The 20,020-nt window shown below is 37.2% G+C and overlaps 3 protein-coding genes across 3 annotated transcripts; 1 reads left to right on the top strand and 2 right to left on the bottom strand.

Moving 5' to 3' along the window:
• The first annotated feature begins 8,035 nt into the window (after nt 1-8,035).
• Nucleotides 8,036-9,323, top strand: LOC139781465 (uncharacterized). The gene is made up of 2 exons (XM_071720320.1): nt 8,036-8,426; nt 8,626-9,323. Exons 1-2 carry the CDS (start codon nt 8,036-8,038, stop codon nt 9,321-9,323), a joined length of 1,089 nt encoding a protein of 362 aa, XP_071576421.1.
• Nucleotides 9,324-10,032: 709 nt separating this feature from the next.
• Nucleotides 10,033-12,554, bottom strand: LOC139781475 (uncharacterized). Its single transcript, XM_071720330.1, has 5 exons — nt 11,963-12,554; nt 11,610-11,745; nt 11,130-11,321; nt 10,723-10,906; nt 10,033-10,323 (listed from the first exon to the last, which is right to left on the bottom strand). The coding sequence occupies exons 1-5, from the start codon at nt 11,990-11,992 to the stop codon at nt 10,050-10,052; spliced, it is 816 nt and encodes a 271-aa protein (XP_071576431.1). The 5' UTR covers nt 11,993-12,554; the 3' UTR covers nt 10,033-10,049.
• Nucleotides 12,555-19,052: 6,498 nt separating this feature from the next.
• On the bottom strand, nt 19,053-19,817 carry LOC139781471 (uncharacterized). Its single transcript, XM_071720327.1, has 2 exons — nt 19,691-19,817; nt 19,053-19,612 (listed from the first exon to the last, which is right to left on the bottom strand). Exons 1-2 carry the CDS (start codon nt 19,815-19,817, stop codon nt 19,053-19,055), a joined length of 687 nt encoding a protein of 228 aa, XP_071576428.1.
• Between the last annotated feature and the right edge of the window lie 203 nt (nt 19,818-20,020).

Here is a 20,020-nt window from a genome sequence, read left to right as displayed (position 1 = left end):
ACAATCCTATATAGCTTGACAAGTTTCCTTTATTATACCTGATGTGGTACTCCTTCCAGTCCGATAGCATAATGAAATGCTATGGAGCCCATCTCCACTTGCTAAATAACTACAAATTCAGTTCATGAATGCTAATTTAGTATTTATCTTGTAAATATTTCTTAATGTATTGCTTAATATTAAATATTTAAATTGTTAACATAATTACATTACTGAAAAAAAATAGAGAACACTTTTCATACTCTAAAAGCCCAATTTTAGGATATGAAGTGTTTCCTATTTTCTTTTTCTAGTATACATACCGTATAGTCATAGCTAATCTTGCAGCTACTGGAATAGGAACTCTCCAATTAGTTTCCATTTTTGTTATCAAAGGTCCTACCTATAGTCAATATATAGTCAAACATATCACATGTCATCCTCATGTATTCAAAAAATGTTTGATCATCTTGCAACCGCATTTCATGTATCAAATTACGCATATCTCCTTGTTGTTGTTTTAGTTCAGTGCTCGGAATTAGATGCTCTTTTCGGGCCGATTCTCGAGGCGACGCCTCCTATCCCCCCACTACCGCTCGCGGCTCGCCGGCCGAGCTGCCGATCGCGCGCGTGACGCTGTGTCTCAGGAGCGTCCCTATGTAGAAATACGTTGGGATCGTACCTTCCGCCAAATCATCTCTAAAATTTATATACACAATATAGTTATAATATATTAGATATGTTAAAGTAATATACATTTTTGTGACAGTAATATGTAATAATTACAATTTGGCGATAGCTTTCCACATCACCCGTGAGGTACTATTGTTGATGCGCTTTTTAACTAGTTTTTTCTGTAGGTCTATTTCACTAAAAAATAATGAAGAAGATGACGAAATATGTGGCTTGGCGGCAAAATTTTATATCATAAGATATTACTAGGTGCGCAACTAAGTTTCCGGGTTTCACACATAGATGGCACCAATAACACATGTACTCGACTTACATGTCTGAAGTTGTCTGAAGTTATAGCTTGGACATCTGTTAACAATAACCAGTCGTTATATAAACACATATCGCAACGCAAAAATATTTTTTCTAACAACGGAGATGTCGAGTTTTGTGCCAAATAAACAGCATTTGCGGGAAGCTTTGCTTTTCTGCTTTAACTTGAAAAAAAAAAATGCAGCTGAAGCACGTCGTTTGCTTGAGGAGGCCTACGGCGAACATGCACCATCGAAAACTACCTGTGAAGATTGGTTTAAACGCTTCAGAAGTGGCGATTTCGACACTGAGGACAAGGAGCGCTTTGGTGGGACCAGAAAGGAATCGTGTACTATGAGCTGCTGAAACCGGGCGAAACTGTCAATGGGCATCGCTACCGACAACAACTGATCAATTTAAACCATACATTGCTCGAAAAACGGCCAGAATGGGACACGAGACACGAACGAGTGATATTGCAGCACGACAACGCTCCGTGCCATCGCAGTTCCATCGTCCAGGACACCATCAAAACGCTGAAATGGGATCTGCTACCGCACCCGCCGTATTCGCCAGACCTGGCGCCTTCCGATTATCACTTGTTCCGGTCGATGGCGCATGGCTTGGCTGGGCTACACTTGACCAATTTCGAAGAAGTGCAAAATTGGTTGGATGAATGGTTTCGGTCCAAAGACGCGTCGTTTTATTGTCGCGGTATTCATGTATTGCCAGAGAGATGGCGAAAATGTATAGCTAGCGAGGGACGATACTTTGAATAAACCATTTTTTGTATTTCTCTTGAAATTTTCCATTTTTTATTGATCAAAAAAACCCGGAAACTTAGTTGCGCACCTAGTATATATTTATATATAAATCTCTTAAGTAAAATAAAAAATACTCACATTCAGAATAATTATTTTCGGGATTTTTTACAAGCGACAGCAGGAACGTCGATCTGCATATTGCACGTAGCAAGACGCATAAGACGCGGTAAAGAATTGTCGCTTAAACAAGAACGTTTTTCATTTTTGATAAGTTTCATTTTTGAGAAATAAGTCTCACAAATATGTAGATCCGAACATAGAATAAATTCGGAGTCCAAAATCTCGAAGCTTGGGGTAGGATGATTTCGATAAAATTTTATAAAAATCTGCACCGGTTTCTTTAACCGTTTTAAAAGAAATATTATTTTGCAGATCACATAATTCATCCTGTAAATTAAGATGCTGTTCTTCGATTGGCGCTGTAAGAGGATTCTCAAAAAGAATTAATTCTGTTCGAAGTTTTTCGAAGCAGGTAAAACGCGTATCGAATTCTTCTATAACAGAATCTACGAAATGGATGTTTTCCTTGAAATTACAGCTACTGCCATGTTCTTCGAGAAGAATCTGGCAAGAAGGAAAGAAATGGAAAATGTTATTATTTAAATGAGATTTGAATAACTGTAATTTCCTTCGGAAAGAATCAACATGACTAACTAATTGGGAAATATTTTGATTTGGTTTTTGCAGCTTTAAATTGAGAAGCCTAAGTTGATTAGTCATGTCAGTAATAAAGGCAAGTTCGGAAAGAAATGTTATATCTTCTAAAACAGATATATATTCCTGAAATTTTTGATTGTTTATTTTTTTCAACAAAAGGAGGATCTCTTTTCTTATTGCAAAAAATATTTCCAAACATTTTGCAGCACTAAGCCAACGTACTGAACAATAAAGTGGGACATCTGTGTGGACAGCATTATGTTCTTGGAGAAATAATTGAAATTTTCGATGACTGAGGAACTTGTGTCCACCTTTAATTATATTAATGATTTTAGTAACAGTCTCTATAGCTGTTGACAATTTGATAACTTTGCCGCTTAGTGCTTCCTGATGAATTATACAATGTATAATAGGGATATTAAAATTTCGCTGCTTTAATTGGCCGGCGAATCCTATTTTTGAACCTACCATAGCTTTTGCGCCGTCAGTCGTAATCGAAGAACATTTATTGAAGTCTACGTCAAACTTTTTAATCGAGTCTTCGACTGCTAAAAAAATATCAAGTCCGGTTGTTGTATCATGTAACGAGACAAAATCTAAGAGCTCCTCGACACATGAGAAATCGTCTTGCACGATTCGAATAAAAATACTCAACTAACTCGTATGTTGGATATCGGTGCTCTCATCCAAACACAAAGAAAAATACATACAGGACTTTAAAAGATTTTTTAATTTTTCTTCTATAGAATTACTGAAATCAGTAATTCTCGAAGTAATAGTTTTTGCACTGAGGGGAATACGCATTGCTTCGTCAAGCGTCAAGGAATTACCGAAAGCTTTCACTGCTTCGATGATACAGTTTTTCACGAAAGTACCTTCGGTAAATGGCTTCGAATTTTGTGCTATAAGCAAAGAAATAGCATAAGAGGCTAGTAGGGATTTTTGAGAGGAAGATTTAGAAGAAGATATTGCACTTTCTTCAAAAAATAACCATTCTTGATAAACTAATTTCAATCCTTCAATAATACTTAACTTTTCTGAATGTGAGTAATTCGAGTAATCGACTGAATGACTATTTATGAAATGCCTCTCTACTGTAAATTTTTTTACTGCCGAAGGTTCAAAACCGCAAAGTAAACAAACCGTACGATTGGAAATGTAACTGAAGAAATAATTAACTTTCCAGGACTGATCAAATTCTTGAACATACCTTTTGTGATCCATTCTTAAGATAGATTTGTTAAAAGAAGAACAAAACCTATTTTTTTCCACTGCAAACGACAGCAACTTCTATCAGCCGATGTGTCCACTACGACCGAGAGAGTTTAAATGACTCTCAGGAAGCAAAATTTTTTAAACAATTGATGACGGCGACTGTTACGTGGGCGCGAGAGAGTTTAACCCAACGGAACCGGCGTGACGTCGAAAGAAGATACACCGAGAGAAGCAACGTATACTGTACGAATACCATGATGCACCTGTAGGAGGACATCAAGGAGTGAAACGCACCATAAATTGAATACGATTGACTCATAATTGGCGAGGATTAACACGAGACGTCGAATTATATTAACAAATGCGAACTATGTCAGAAGAATAAGTTATCGCGAAAAAGTAAAGCACCCTTAGTAATTACAGACACCGCGGATAAACCGTTTGAAAAATGTGCTCTAGATATAGTAGGACCTTTGACAATGACCGAAAGCGGAAATAATTTATATCCTCACGTTTCAGGATAATTTATCTAAGTTCAGTAAAGCGATACCCGTACCTAATCAAGAAGCGAATACGATCGCGAAAAAATTTGTTACGAAAATAATCTTTGAATACGGGATTCCAGAAAAAGTTCTGACGGACCGAGGAACGAATTTCCTTAGCGAGATATTCAAAAGCACTTGCAAATTATTAAAGATAAAAAAATTCAAACAGGCATACCACCCCGAGAGCAATAGAGCGCTAGAACGCTCTCATAGGACATTAGCAGAATACCTACGACATTATATTAACGCGGACCAGACAGATTGGGACGAATGGACGCCATACGCAATGTTCGCGTATAACACGACGCCGCACACGGCGACCGGGTTTACGCCCTTTGAATTAGTATACGGGCACCGAGCGACACTACCTACAGCACTGTCGCAACCACCGAAACCGACGTATACATACGATGATTACGCGCAGGAATTAAAAGAAAAACTAAGAGCGACCCAACGAGTTGCAAAGGAACATTTGCGAAACGAAAAAACTAAGGCCAAGGAGACGTACGATAAGAAAACGAAAGAAATCAATTTCCGCGTAGGAGACAAAGTTCTGCTGCACGACGAAACGGTGCGCAGAGGAAGATCGAAAAAATTAGAATCCCCGCGGATAGGACCGTACGAAATAATAGAAAAACATTCAGACGTCAATTATACCATCAAAAAGGGACGGAAAACGACGCGAGTACACGTAAACCGATTAAAGCCCTTTATAGAACAATAACAGCCATGCAAAGGAACGAAAATAGGCGATAGAAAGTAGGCGACAGTAATAGGCAATAAGAAAAGTAGAATAACAAAAAATAAAATAATCAGTACTTCCCGAAAATCAAGAACGACGAGGGAGAGTAACTTCCCTCCGACCGGAGGCCACATCCACAGTAATCCGTAAGGGAAATATAGGGACCCAAGAGGCTGGGCCCGCATCTTCATACCGGGGCGGGGGCGACATCGGCCCCGAACACAAATTCGCACCAACACGCCCACTCGGCGCGGCACGCACAGTCACGGCGCCCGCACGAGCCGCACGTAACCAATACGTGCGCCAGCAAGAATCGCAAGTGGTGGGCACGAACCAACACTTGTAACACTTGTAACACTTCATAATAATGGGATAATTTGACAATCTGCAAATAACAGTGCTCAGGGCTACGACTCAAGAGCGACTAAACGCGTGATGAAAGAATAAATGCAAGGAGACGATAGAATAAAGCCAAGAGAAAAACTTCAGAGAAAAGTAACTTGAGTCCTTATCTTACAGGACGCTGATCGTCGTTCAGCACTTCGCGAAAAAAGCGAAACCCGAGACAGCACCACCGTACGAGATACGACAGTTCAGCAACGAATAACGAACCGGACAATTACAACAGGTAGAAGCTACATGGAAATTAGCGATTAAAATCGACGTAGAAGCCCTAGGAAACCGACACCACCAACTCCAAGAATTTTTGCAGCAAACCGAAGAATTATGCGAAACGATACTCGCAAGAGACACGCAGCAGACGTGCAAAAATATTCTCCATACAATAGAGAAAGATAATGAAAAACTAACGCAATTATTAACGCGATTACAAACTATATATAAAACCAACGATAACAAACGTGGTTTAATAGATGCGATCGGCACGATCAGCAAAACGCTGTTCGGTACTATGGATGCCGACGATGCGAAACACATACAGGAGCAGCTTGAACTGATACAAAATCAGCAACAGACTCTACGGCACACCGCGAAAAACCAATTAAAGGTGATAAATGCCACAATAGGTCACATGGAGACCTTAGAAAAATCGTTATATCATAACGAACAACTGCTGACGAACGTCACGACACGAATACAGCTGGACACAGCCATGTACGCCAGAAGAGGAGAAATAGACGAACAGTTGTTAATAATAACCACAATCACAGAAGATCTAATAGAAGACGTGAAAGACACGATAGATTACCTCACATATTCGCGAGAAGGAATCATACTCACTCGTTTGGTACCGATAGAAAAAATAATAACGGAATTAAAGGAGGCGACGTCACAATTGACGCGAGGATCTCATTTCCCATTCAAAGTTAAAGTAGAAAATTGGAACGATATACAGAGTTACGTAGAAATTAACGCGTATTACGATAACCCGAATATTTACACGATAATTAAATTTCCCGTGGTAGCATACCCTGTGTATGAAATAATAAGAGCGACACCATTACCTGTCTATAACCACGCGAACATTTTTACATTTTTAAGAATTACTCACAACATTTTAGCAATAGATAAAAAAAATCATAATTATATAACGTTAGAGGAGCGTGATTTAAATGATTGTAAACAAAACGGAATAAAATATATATGTAACCGAAACTACCCGGTATACTTCATAAAAGCCGACGCACCATGCGAGGTGCAAGTTTATGTAAAAGCGCCAGGATATGTAAATACCTGCGAAAAACGTCAAATATTGTCAAACGTAACTTTATGGATAACGCTAATCGAACCACAAACGTGGCTATTCTCAACGCCGAAAAGACAAAAACTAACTATACAATGTAATGATCAGGCGGAACAAAAAATCGAAATAGAGCGAACAGGGAAAAATAAGTATAAACGAAAATTGTAAACTAACTACGCCCGAAATTATAATAAAGACAAAACGACAGACAAACATGAAACCAATACAGATGCACTTAGCGGACTTTAACCTAACACTAACGATCGAAAATAGGCCGACTAAAGAACAAGCGAAAAAAGAAATCAGATTAGAACCTGTAATTAGGAATCCGAACGAATTAATGGAATTAAGTTTAGACATAAACGAAATAAATAAAGAATTAGAACAACCCCAAGATAGCCTAATAAAAAATCCTTATGTCATATATTCCGTAGGATCGACCCTGACAATTGTAATTATATTAAGCGTAATAGGAATAAGTATCTATGTAATAAAAAGAAATAAGAAACAAGCGAGCGCCCAACCGCACATACAGAGCGATCCAGTGATGTTATACTAGAGGATAAGAAAAGTGTAACCACAGAAAATAATAAAGCAAATAAACCACCCCAATAGAAATAGAAGTAGGATAAGCAGCGAAACATTGTAACGAAAACTACAGAGACCATAGTTTCCTTCTCTCAAAGGGGGAGGGATGTTGCGGCCCCAATTAATGTATTAATTAATAAAATAGTATTAAGAAAGACCGAGAATAACAATAGGGAACGCGACCGAGAAAGCCCGAAAGAGTTAGGGTGAAGTCCCATGGAGCCAGCGTACGGCGTACCAGCGTACGGCGTAAAGAAACTTGGCCAATCACAAGCTTTACGCTCGTTTCGTTACGTCAGTATAAACATCGGCTGTCCCATGGAGCGTATTTACGCGGCGTAAAGATCAATAAGCCAATTACTGTACCCTTTTACAAAGCTTATTTTCAAAATGGATACTCAAGGGGTCTTGTGATTGGCTTATCAATCATTACGCCGGCGTAAATGCGCCCCATGGGACAGCCGATGAAATTTTCAGCGCGATTTTTTAACACACACATTCATACATGAAGTCAAAACAAATGTGCATAACCTAACTCGTTAAAATGTTGGACTCTGAGTTTGCATTAATTAATTTAATAAAATACTTGAAAATTTACAAGTGTCCGGAAAGTACTTTATGCAAAGAAGCTATTCGACGAAAATTAGTTCAACTATATATAATTTATGATTCAATGAGAGCCGAAGAGAAGAAAAGAGATGCACGAATTAGACGTAACGTTCGAAGATTTTGGGTTAGACCAATTTTTAATGCCGAAAGACGATTAGCACAAGGGGCTAGCAACAATCTGGTGCAAGAAATGGTTTTCGAAGACACAGAAAAATTTTTCAATTTTTTTCGAGTAACACCAGAAACGTTTGAAAAACTGTTGCAGATGGTTTCTCCACGTATACAGAAACAATTTGTTATTCGTGAGCCTATTTCTGCTCGCACTCGCCTTCAAATCTGCTTGCGATATGTATCTTCAGGAGATAGTATGGTATCTGTATCATACGCATTTCGTGTAGGACACAATACAGTGTCAAAAATAGTATCAGAGACATGTGATGCAATATGGGATACATTAAAAGATACGGTATTCGTGAAACCAACTGCAGATAACTGGCGAAGAATAGCCGATGAATTTGAAGAAAAGTGGAACTTTCCCAATTGCATTGGAGCAATTGATGGGAAACACATGATATTACAGGTAAATGTTCAGTATTTTGACAATTTTCTTTTATGAGAAGTCAGATGAAATTATAAGTGCTATTATAATAGTGTTGTTTTATATATCAATATCATATACACAATAAATACATTACAATAGATCACAAAATCCGTGTTTTCGACTTTTTTATGACGCTATATATATTGTATACATATATATATATATATATATTATAGGCACCCCTCCAAATAGTGGTTCAATGTACTACAATTATAAAGGCACTCACAGTTTGATTTTAATGGCTGTAGCTGATGCTAATTATCGGATTTCATTACTGGACATTGGTGCGCCAGGAAGGCGTAGTGACGGAGGAGTATTTAATGCTAGTGAGATTGGCAAGCGATTACAAAACGGTACGCTATCAATTCCTCCGCCGCGACCTGTGCAACGTGGTGGCCAGGCTTTACCATTTATTCTAGTCGGTGATGAAGCATTTCCATTAACGCAATACATGCTAAGGCCATATCCTAGAAGTGGCAGACTTGACAGACGCAAAAACGTATTTAACTATCGTTTAAGTCGAGCTCGCCGAATTATAGAAAATGTATTTGGGATACTCTCTGCAAGAATGCGAATATTTCGCAAACCGCTAATTGCCAGCATATCTACTGCCACTAGAATAATTAAAGCAACTACGTGTTTACATAATTTTATAATATCAGAAGAACTTAACCAACCGCATACTCAAAGAAGATACATGACATTGAATGCACATGAACGGGAATTGCGTGGCACGGGTCTAGAAGATACAGGGACATTCGACAGAAGCAGACCAACAAAGAGTAGTGCTCAAATCAGAGATGATTTTGCAGCATTTTTTGAAACCACCGGTGCGGTTCCATGGCAATGGGAGAAGGTTTTGCAGAATAATTTTTAAAAACCAAAAAGTACAAAATAAATGTTTCTTTATTATTCGTTCCACATAAAAAATGTATACTATATAGACTATATATTTCATATGAAAAAATAAAATATGTATTTCAAACAGAATAATAAAGTTTGTACTATTTATTTATCAATGACACTTTGATGTAGTATACGTCGACAGTTTTTTGTAATCTTGTTTAAAACATATAATTTTTAATATGTATATATACCTACAAGTGTATATACATACAAAGAAATATAAAAATGTTAAAATTTATGATAAACTAAAACAACAAAAATTTGAGTATTTAATATTGAATTTTTTATAAACTAAAACAAAAAACCATTCAAATAACATTCAATACTGAATTTTTTATAAACTAAAACAAAAAAGACATTTAAATAACATTCAATACTGAATTTTTTATAAACTAAAACAAAAAAGACATTTAAATAACATTCAATATTGAATTTTTATAAACTAAAACAAAAAGAACATTCAAATAGCATTCATTATTGAAATAAACATGGATATAAATTACTAATTATAATTACAGTTAATAAACCTGCTTTCTGAATGTTCTGAAGATTTTTAAATTTCAGGACATTTTCAGACGTTCTTCTAGCAGGAAATATTATGTATTCCACAATAACTATGTTTACTTTTTCAAAATAAGTCGATTAGAAGATAAAATTAGAGTCAAGAATTATCGACTAGATAACTACATCAATTATGTTATATTTCTTTAAAAAGATGTATAATACAGTAGAATATGTAGAATAAAGCTAAAATTTTCTTACAAGTTGTAATGGGTTTAGATGTTTGTGATGACCGTCGTGAAGCTTGTGACAACGATCTACTTTCACATATGCTATTTTCTGTTGAAGTTGAAGGCAAAGCTCTACTCTCACGCGTACTGTTTGCTATTGAAGTTGAAGGTGGGGAAAAATCCTCCTCTTCTTGTGCGCCTCCAGCAGCTTTATCGCAATCGGATAAATTACTGACAGTTCTAAAAAATTATTACAAATAGAATATTATTACAGATATTAAGTAAGTACAAAAAAATATGAAAATATATATTATGAAAGTAAGATCGATCATAATACAGAATTTCATATTTTCAGATCTCTATTGCCTGTAATTCAATAAAAAATCCTAAGAAACAAAAACTTTTACGCCCAGGTCAGATTAAGCCCAAATTTTACTAATATATACATACTTAGTGGGTAAAGGATTTATTCCTAAGAGTTTTTGTTCAATTTCACAATTTTTAAAAAGGTTATAAATATTTTAAATATAATTAGAGTGCATATTTGAAATATGTATATGTATAATGGTCTAAATTTTAGTTTCTTATACTATTTATCACTTAGTAATTTATGAAGAATATACATGTAAAAATACATACGGTGCATTTTCCAATGGATCGTCAATAAACTGCATGACCTCATAAAAGCGGAATATTTTCTGTTTTTTACTTGGCTGTGCACCGGATCCACTCGGAACATACGCGTTTACTTGCCGTTTGTAACGCACGTAGCAATCTCTTAGATACTTCCATCTTTTCATTGCATCATCTGCAGTCATGAGCCCTGTAATCATAAACAAAATTAACTTGTATTTTTAAGCTGGATGCACAATAAAAAACACAAGCAACAAGAACAGAGAATAACACAGGTTCCGATAGGTTGAAAATCTGTTGCTGTTATTCCTTGTTCCTGTTGCCTATGTTTTTCATTATGCATCCAGGTTAAAAATAAATTGTAGCTTGAACTTTATAACTTCGTGTAATATCTTGTAAATATTTATACAAACCTCCTAACATATTTTCAACCTCCTTCCACAGTGCTTTTTTTTTCGCCTTTGTCCGTTCGCTAAGTGGAATTTGGAAATTCCATAGTGCTGGCTTTGTTTGGACTATGTTGATTAGCATCTCATCGCGGTGATCTGTTGAAGACTGATGTTCATCGCCAGTGTCCTTCGATCTTATTTCATTGCTGTTTGGAACTTATTAAAATACAATTAGTTGCAGATTAAATGTAACATTTTAACTATGTATAACATAATAGGTGCTTTCCAGCAAGATAACACAATGTGACGTCCTCATCGGACACTTTAAAACACAGATAATGAACTCTTATTGTTATGTGCTCTTTAGGCTCGCACAATCAAACACGGCAAAACTCACTTTCGAGATGTGTAGGAATTGTGAAGCACTCTGTTAAAAAATATATTACACAGTGCCGACTATGTGCATTGCTGAAAATCTACAAGTATTATTGCTGCAAAACTTACCAATGGTTACAACAAAATCATCATCGATGGATACAGCATGTATCTTTTCATTATAATGTTTAAAACAGTTGTGGCGAAATATTTCTTCTTGTATGGCGACAGCTAATATTTCGCCGCAATAACCACATTTTATGTTCTGAAATAAACACATTATTTGTTATAAATTAATGTACCTTCTATAATGTGCATTTATTATATAAAAGGTGATAATATGATATTTAAGAATAAAGATAAAAATATTATCCCAAAACAGAATTGATTCAAATTGATTAGCGTGCTTTTTAATTCAGCTTTCTTCTAATTCCGTATTTATATTTCGTGCTGTATAGAAAATTTTATGAACTAATACTTACTAAGAAATTATCGAACTGGTTTTCACTCATTATAAATTGCGTTTCTCTTTCACAATAATATTCAGTGCTTCTTGCCGCCCTCGTGGAAGTCGATACTCGGTTTATTATCGGCGATCCAACACTTGCAGAAGTCGCAGAACTTGCGGCCTTGGGACTTCCAATAATCCGCCACTTTTTGTTCCTCGCCGACGGTATTTCACTGACGCTGCTGCGACTTCGTAGACAACAAATCGGGTCGATTCAGCACTCCGTTGATTCTCGTCGCGTCCCCGAAGACGAAGAACACCGGAGATGATACTTGCCGAACATAACCTCGCAGCGCCGCAAATCCCGCGAAGGCTGTCGCGCTTCGAAGGCCCGTCTTATCGTTGCCGCTCGAGGCAGAGGTGAAATGCGCACGATTTCCCGCAACCGACCGATCACGGATCGATATGGACCGCGACAAAATAACGTTTAATAAATTACGCGCAACTCGCGCGGGGAGTCACGACGCGACGCGTGTGATATCAACTGATCGCGTTCGGCACTTTTCACAAACCAAGTTACTGTACATATGTGTGTGTGTGTGTGTGTATGTAGCGTAAACGCTGGAACGCTTGAAAAACCAGCGTAACATCTGTGCTGGCGTAATGAAAACGAGCGTAAAGCCTGTGATTGGTCGAGCTTCTTTACGCCGTACGCCGGTACGTCGTACGCTGGCTCCATGGGACTTCACCCTTACGCAAAGTCGAGTCAGCAAGATTATGAGTTGCGCGATCGGCCTACATCCGATCGGGCAACTCAGCGATAACGAAGGACGTAGGAGACTACAAAAGGAAGGACGGGCGTTTCACGCGAATAATCTGTACAACTCAAAGTAATTATTAAAGTATTGTTTATTGAAAAGTGTTGTTAATCCTTTCCGCCTCCTCCGTGGATAAAAAGATCCCTGGTGTCCCGCCGTAAAAAGGGGACACAACACGAAGAATCAATCAAGATTGTTTAGAAAATTTCTTTGGCTGTGTTAGACAACAAGGCGGTAATTATGTAAATCCGACACCGATACAATTTAGTCGTGCCTTAAAAAAATTATTTAGTATGAAGATGTTACAACATTCAGATACGCAAAATTGTGCTGCAGATACTGATCGCATGTTAAGTTTAGTTGGTGTGTCATGTTCGAATCCGTCTACTTCCTCAGAATTTATTCCATCTACGGCACGTGTAATTTTAGATATTCCCAATCACGATTATCATAACATGGAACTACCAAAAGAAAATGCCTTTAAATATGTTTGCGGATATTTAATAAAAAAAAATGTACAGAAATGCATACGTGTGAAGCGTGTACAGATTATGTAAATGAAAATATGACTGTCTTAAGCCGTAATCACACTACGGGTTGCGTGCTCGGTTGCGGTTGAGGTTACGGTTGAGTGTTGGAAACCAACCAATCAGAACGAAGCAGTTCGCCGGCTAGGTTGCAGGTTATACGTGTTGCGGGCTTGGTTGCGGTTGAGGTTACGGTTGAGTGTTGGAAACCAACCAATCAGAACGAAGCAGTTCGCCGGCTAGGTTGCAGGTTATAATTTAGACGTGAGCCTATTTTTCAACCTTGCGATTGCAACCGTATCCAATAGGCTGCGAGAATCCGACTGTTTACATATTCGTGTGGCGGGTTAGTTATTGTGTACTAGCTGTGATTCTTATCTGTATCAAAATGCCTCCCAAAAGGGATATATGGAATAATGAGGCCGAGCAGTTACTAATAGATTTAGTGAAAGTAAGAACAATTTTATGGGATGTCACGCAGAATAATTATCGTAGAACTGATTTAAAAGAAATACAATGGGAAGAGATTAGCCAAAGAATGGGTGCACCATATACAAGTAAGTAAAATAGTTTTTCTAATTTTTGACATGTATTATCAGCTAGATATTAGTATTAGCTTGCGTAATTATAATTCACATAACGACGCATATTAAATAACATTTATTAGTAATAGAATAGGTAAAAATTTCAAATTTGTCTTTAAGCATCTTGGAATTGTAATGTATAATAATTGATTTATGTCTTTTACCATTTAGCAAATAATATGCAAAAACATATTTTATATTATTTTTTGTTTTTCTCATAGCTGAACATGTGAAAAAACGGTGGAACAATATGAGGGGCACATTTCTTGATAATGATAGAAAAGTACGAGACTCAAAGAGAAGTGGTAGTGGCGTTGAAGAAATTTTTAAGCCGAGATGGCCTCTTTACACAAAGCTTCAATTTTTAAAAAAGACAATGTCCAGTGCACAAAGTATATCTAATTTATCACCATATGTACCTATAGTACCACATCTATCATCTCAGTCTCAATCTCAGAATGAAAAAGATTGCTAGGATTCCAGTGATAGTGTTCGGAGTTTAAATGTTCCATCTCTGGAAATACCTTGTGATACTGAAGATACAGCAATGCAAATTTATATTGATGCAACTTCGAAGGTATTATGTTAGTTATAATTTAAGTTAGTTATTAAATTATAATTTATAAGTTACTCATTTATTTAATATAATACAACTAAATTGATCATTATTTTTTTGTTTTTGAATCTTTTAGACATTAACATCAATCCCTGAAGACAGCCAAATGTATACCGAATCTTCGCAGAACTCTTCTGAATCACAAGAAGTTATTCCAAGTCACAATACGTCTTCTATGTCAGAATCTTCAACTATTCCCTTATCAACTTCTCAACCTCTTTTAATTAAAACGCCTGAAAATCCTGCTTCTGCCCTTGTTGTGAGTGGAAGGAAACACACAGGAGATGAACCACTTTATACGAAAAGAGGGGCATGTAAGAAGCAAAAAAGTGATTTAACTATGGAAGAAGCTGTTGATGCAATCAAACAGATGGCCTCACAGCCAATACTTCTTCCTCAGTCTTCTGATCGATCTGCTCAGGATGCTATTGATTATTTTACAGCTTACGTAGGAGCTAAATTGAGGGAAATGTCTCCTGAACGTAGAAAACTCTTGGAGCAAGAAATAATGAAGGTGCTATTTACTGTTAGTTAAGACAACAAAAAACAAAACATTTTATTTTTTATATTTTTAGTTTGAACGGTTTATTAAATATTATATCACATATATCTCAAAGTGGAATGCTAGTTTTTTTATTTGAAAAGTCTATGATTTCAACATAAATTCTATACTTAAAATATTAACATTTGCTATAAATGTTGTTACAGTTACATATAATTTTATACTACGTACAAATTCTTGTAATAAATATTCTTCAGTTTTTCAGTTTAACAATTTTTTATATTTATATTTGGATAAATTGTGAGAAACTGTGATGACAATTAAGATAAATTTTCTATAGTAGTATATGCATGTATTATTAGTACTAATGTGTTAAATCTAGTGCGTCGTCTAATTTACATTTTTTATTTAGAAATAAACTAAGTATATTTACTGTGCAATTTTCAAGCACTTATGATAACTTTACGAATTTTGACAAGTATAGTGATACCAAATGATCAAATAAGAGTATTTTTTTGTTTTATATTAGTCATATAATGCATATTTAATTGTGGATTATTAATTATTTATTTCAAAGGTTCAACCAATAAGATAAGCAAATATTAATTTTTCTAATAACATTTCATCGCAATATTAATAAAACATTGTTTATTTTATAATTATCATTTAGTCCATAAGATATACTTTTTTATTTTGTGTTAAGTTAAAAGAAATTAGACGTATATGCAAAAATTCTTTATTTTATTTATTTTATAATAGTACATAGAATTTCCGTAAATTGTCATTGACAATCTGTCAGCTTTACATAATAAAAGGTGTTTAGGTTTAGGTATGATCTAAGTAACAATAAAAAAATGTTATGTACAGCAAACATTATTTTTCTTTATTATAGCTCTTTGTTTCTTTCCTTGCCTTGAGTTTTAATATATTGTATAAAAATTTCTTTTTTTCTTGTAAATTTTCTGTATATTTATTATGCGTTTTGACCGAGTACCATTCTCTCTTGCCACGGTACAGCCCCAGGTCCATTAAAATATGCACTCCAAGTGTTTCGAAGAACGCAGGCATCAGTTGCATGGCGGTTTCCACTTTGATGGCACAATTGTGCTAAGCCATTTGCTGATTCTCGTCTCCATTCACCAAGTCTCATGTGACCCGTTAAAACATTTTCTTCATCGAGGAATCCTGTTGGGGTATACATGGCACAACCTGTAGATTGACTACGTAACATATTATGGAGACAGCAGCAAGTCATCGTGATTCGAATTGCTTCATCAGGATCGTATCTCATAGCTGTCCGAAAAATCTGAAACCTTGCACCCAGCACACCAAATGCATTTTCTGAACAGCGTCTGGCACGTGACAGTCTATCAAAATAATGTAGTGTTACGTCCTGGAGACTCCACGATTCCCCTTTTTCGCGAGAATTCTTAGGTACCTAAGATAGCCCTTAGGTTTAAGATAAGTAAACTAAGCGCAGACGGTTATCGATCGGCGAGCGAGGTTTGATCTCCTCGCATTCCTTTTTTTTTACGATCAAACTGCCTATTTGCTTGAGGAACTAAAAGCGACCTCCCAGACGAATTCTACCAGTTGTCTGGCCCACCCGGCGACATGACGCGCGAAAGGGGCCTTAGTCGCAGATAAAATTGGTAAAGATCTTTATTGCATCGAGCGAGGTTTGCTCGTACGATGTTTCCGACAAACAGAAACCAAGCCTAACACGTATTTTAAAATACACATGGTGGAAGTTTCTGTTTGCACTTAAGATCGAGAGGTATGGATCGTCTGCTAACATAAGAACAGGGTCGCGAGATAAATAAGGACCCCTAATAAAAGGAAAATCGGCGATAGTCGAAAACAAATGCGTAATGCGACACTGGGAGAAGCGATGAGTTGCACCCCCAATAAGGCAGTGGGGGCCTTACTCACCAATAAACGGCCGTGAAAACCGATAACAGTCTCTAGCTCTCTAGGATAGGTGAAAAACTTAAAATCTACCTCTTGGGCAAGAAACATCTCGCCCAATAAGAAATTTTCTAAACAGAATTAGAAGAATCCCACCAACCAAAAATCCCAAAAATGAAAACCAGACACACCCCACATGAAATCCACCCCTTCCATTCCTTACATTTTCCTATATAAACCCTGACATTGCGGCACTCCCTCTCAAAATCTTCCGAGTCTCCTCAAGCCTCCCAAGTTTAGTCTCGTGGTTTCTCGGCATTATAATCGTGATCTCCTCCGTTTTGAGTCACGATTCAGCATTTATTGTAAAGTCAGTGCCGGACATCAAACCGCACACGATCTACTCCGTCTCATCCCTCAACCAAGGCTCATCGACGAGGAGGCCCCCTCCAAATTCACCAAGTAGTAAGTCGTATACACACTTCCTCTTATTTCCCCTTAATTTTTGTGTTCGGAAAGTCTCTCGGGTACATGATCCTTCAAATCCTCTAGCCCCTTTTGGTTCTTTTTTTTTTATATATTATTCCTGAGTTAGCTGATTCATCGGCGGGCTCGGAGTAATCCTTTTTTTTTATATTATTCCTGAGTTAGCTGATTCATCGGCGGGCTCGGAGTAATCTTTTTTATATTATTCCTGAGTTAGCTGACTCATCGGCGGGCTCGGAGTAATCCTTTTTTTTTTTATATTATTCCTAAGTTAGCTGATTCATCGGCGGGCTCGGAGTAATCCTCTTTTATATTATTCCTGAGTTAGCTGATTCATCGGCGGGCTCGGAGTAATCCTTTTTTTTTATATTATTCCTGAGTTAGCTGATTCATCGGCGGGCTCGGAGTAATCTTTTTCTGTATTATTCCTGAGTCAGCTGATACATCGGCGGGCTCGGAGTAATCTCCTTTCCTTTCGCTGCTGGGAACCTCACCAAATCCCCTCTTTTTAATTCTAATCCCTCCAAACCGAGTCGACTTCCCCGCGGTTAACGGTTTTAAAACAATTAACAAGCTATTAACTTGTAGTGGATTCCCGCGGTCCCCCCTTTAAGAAATCTCGAAGGGCCGTAAAACACGAGCATGATCGTCGGAAGCACCAAGAGCGAAGGAAATTAGAAAAACAACAAATTAGCCCCGGTCCCTCGTGTCTCGCCACTCCACCGCCTCTACCAGCCTTTTTGGAGGAACCCTGTTCCTCACAGGAGGATCGCCCCGTCGTCCCACCTCGCCCTATCATCCTACCATCTCGCCATGTTCCCGCACTTTCTCGCCCAGTTTGTCGGGTCCCCCTTATCGCGTGGTTCCCGTCAACCCCGACCCAGCCTCTTTGTTAGAACCTCCCGATTCCCCCTCCTCTTCCCGAACCTCGTCCCCGACCCCCTCGACCGCCTCCACGGTTGACATTCCCGACCAAGAAGACGATCCCGTAGTAGTTACCCTCGATTAGTAATTAACACCCTCATACTATAAAATTATAATTACATATATACATCACACACACACACACACACACACACACACACACACACACACACACACACACACAGTTAGATTCATGTAATCTTAATCAGTAACAAACATCATTTAATTGTAACAAATATCAGTTAGTTCTATGTCAGCAACACGTACTATTTATTTGTAATAAATGTTAATTTGTTTTAAGATTTAATTAAATGTTCCTTTTATTTTAAATAAGACCTAACCCTGTACCATCATCCTTTCGAAATCACACGAGGTCCGATCCTGAGTTAAAGGGATTGAATTCCCTGACTCGAAAGAGGACCAACGATCGCACCGCTCACGGAAGGCGTCCTACCGCCCTTACGGACGTTGACCCTTCCTGAGCCATCGAAAGTGCGTTCGGGCTCGCGTCACGCGCCTCAGAGCGTGTACCTGCGAGCGATATTCTTAAGCTTTTAGTTGCGTCCTTCCTTACCCCGACCACCCTGGTTGGCCTTTCCTTTGCCTCCCAGTTTTTCTTACCCTAATCCTGGGGTTGGACGTAACAGTAGCACATAATTATATTGACATCTCTGATTAACATTAATATCTATAATGTGTCAATTTTCATCCAATTCATAACTGGGATTCATAATATGAAGATTTAGATCATACCTGTAATTAAAAACTCTCTGACCTGTCTAACCGATTGCGACATTGATCTTTTGGATATGGAATAAGTAATTTTGTTGTCAGAGGAAAAATCTCATCACCAACCAATACATATGGAAAATTGGTGACACGTCCAGGAAGTGGAGATGGTTGAGGCAAAGGAAAATTATTGCTGTACAAATGAGATTTCAGGCTACATTTATTCCATATGTAGGAATCACTCATTCTCCCATTGGTGCCTAGATCAGTGTATATAAATCTCAATTGTGCATCGACGACAGCCAATAATACAATACTATAAAAATCTTTATAATTGTAATAGGCTGATTCCGATAAAAAAGGAGGATCTATTCGCACATGTTTCCCATCCATTGCACCGATGCAATGATGAAAATTCCATCTCTGTCCAAAATCGTTCGCAACAATATTCCATTCTTCTGCAGATGTTGGCATTCGGAAAAATTCATCTTTTAAAATACTGATCAATGCTGCACATACTTCTCTTATTATTGACGATATTGTGCTTTGACCAATTCTGAACTGTAGGCTAAGTGATTCCTGTGATTCTCCTGCAAATTAAAACATAATTAATTATTTCACAAAAGAAATATGTAGGTATTATATTGTACTTGCATAAGATATCATACCAGTAGCCAAATGACGCAAGGTGACAGAGAGCCTCTCAGCAGGAGGTATACTTTCCCTCAAATGTGTTGTCTTCTTTTCAATAAAAGGTGCAATTCTTTCAAGATATTGAAAGACATCAATGTTCATTCGCAGACATCTGTAATTATGATTCAAGTTATTATTGTTTTTAAGTCAAACTAATCTTTGTGTTTATTTTTTTAAGATTATTTAATATATTTGTATATATTTTAATTAATTACACAATAAACTCTTACCTACGAAATCGATTTGGATCTTCAAGCGCAAGTTCCAGAAATAGGTTATGATGCATACCACGATGCTTTCTTCGC

The sequence above is a fragment of the Temnothorax nylanderi genome, unplaced genomic scaffold (genome assembly GCF_030848795.1).
Source record: "Temnothorax nylanderi isolate EJ_2023f unplaced genomic scaffold, tnyl_v1.0 TNYL_tig0340_pilon, whole genome shotgun sequence".
NCBI classification, from domain to species: Eukaryota; Metazoa; Arthropoda; class Insecta; order Hymenoptera; family Formicidae; genus Temnothorax; species Temnothorax nylanderi.
This window is presented reverse-complemented; position numbering and strand designations above follow the sequence as displayed.

Coding starts and splice junctions, on each gene's coding strand:
- LOC139781465 (XM_071720320.1), top strand. CDS start 8,036: ATGGTTTTCGAAGACACAGAAAAATTTTTCAATTTTTTTCGAGTAACA. Junction 8,427..8,625: donor GAAACACATGATATTACAGG/TAAATGTTCAGT, acceptor ATATTATAGGCA/CCCCTCCAAATAGTGGTTCA.
- LOC139781475 (XM_071720330.1), bottom strand. CDS start 11,992: ATGAGTGAAAACCAGTTCGATAATTTCTTA. Junction 10,907..11,129: donor GGTTGAAAATATGTTAGGAG/GTTTGTATAAAT, acceptor TTATGATTACAG/GGCTCATGACTGCAGATGAT. Junction 10,324..10,722: donor GATCCATTGGAAAATGCACC/GTATGTATTTTT, acceptor ATAATTTTTTAG/AACTGTCAGTAATTTATCCG.
- LOC139781471 (XM_071720327.1), bottom strand. CDS start 19,817: ATGAACATTGATGTCTTTCAATATCTTGAAAGAATTGCACCTTTTATT. Junction 19,613..19,690: donor CTTGCGTCATTTGGCTACTG/GTATGATATCTT, acceptor TTTAATTTGCAG/GAGAATCACAGGAATCACTT.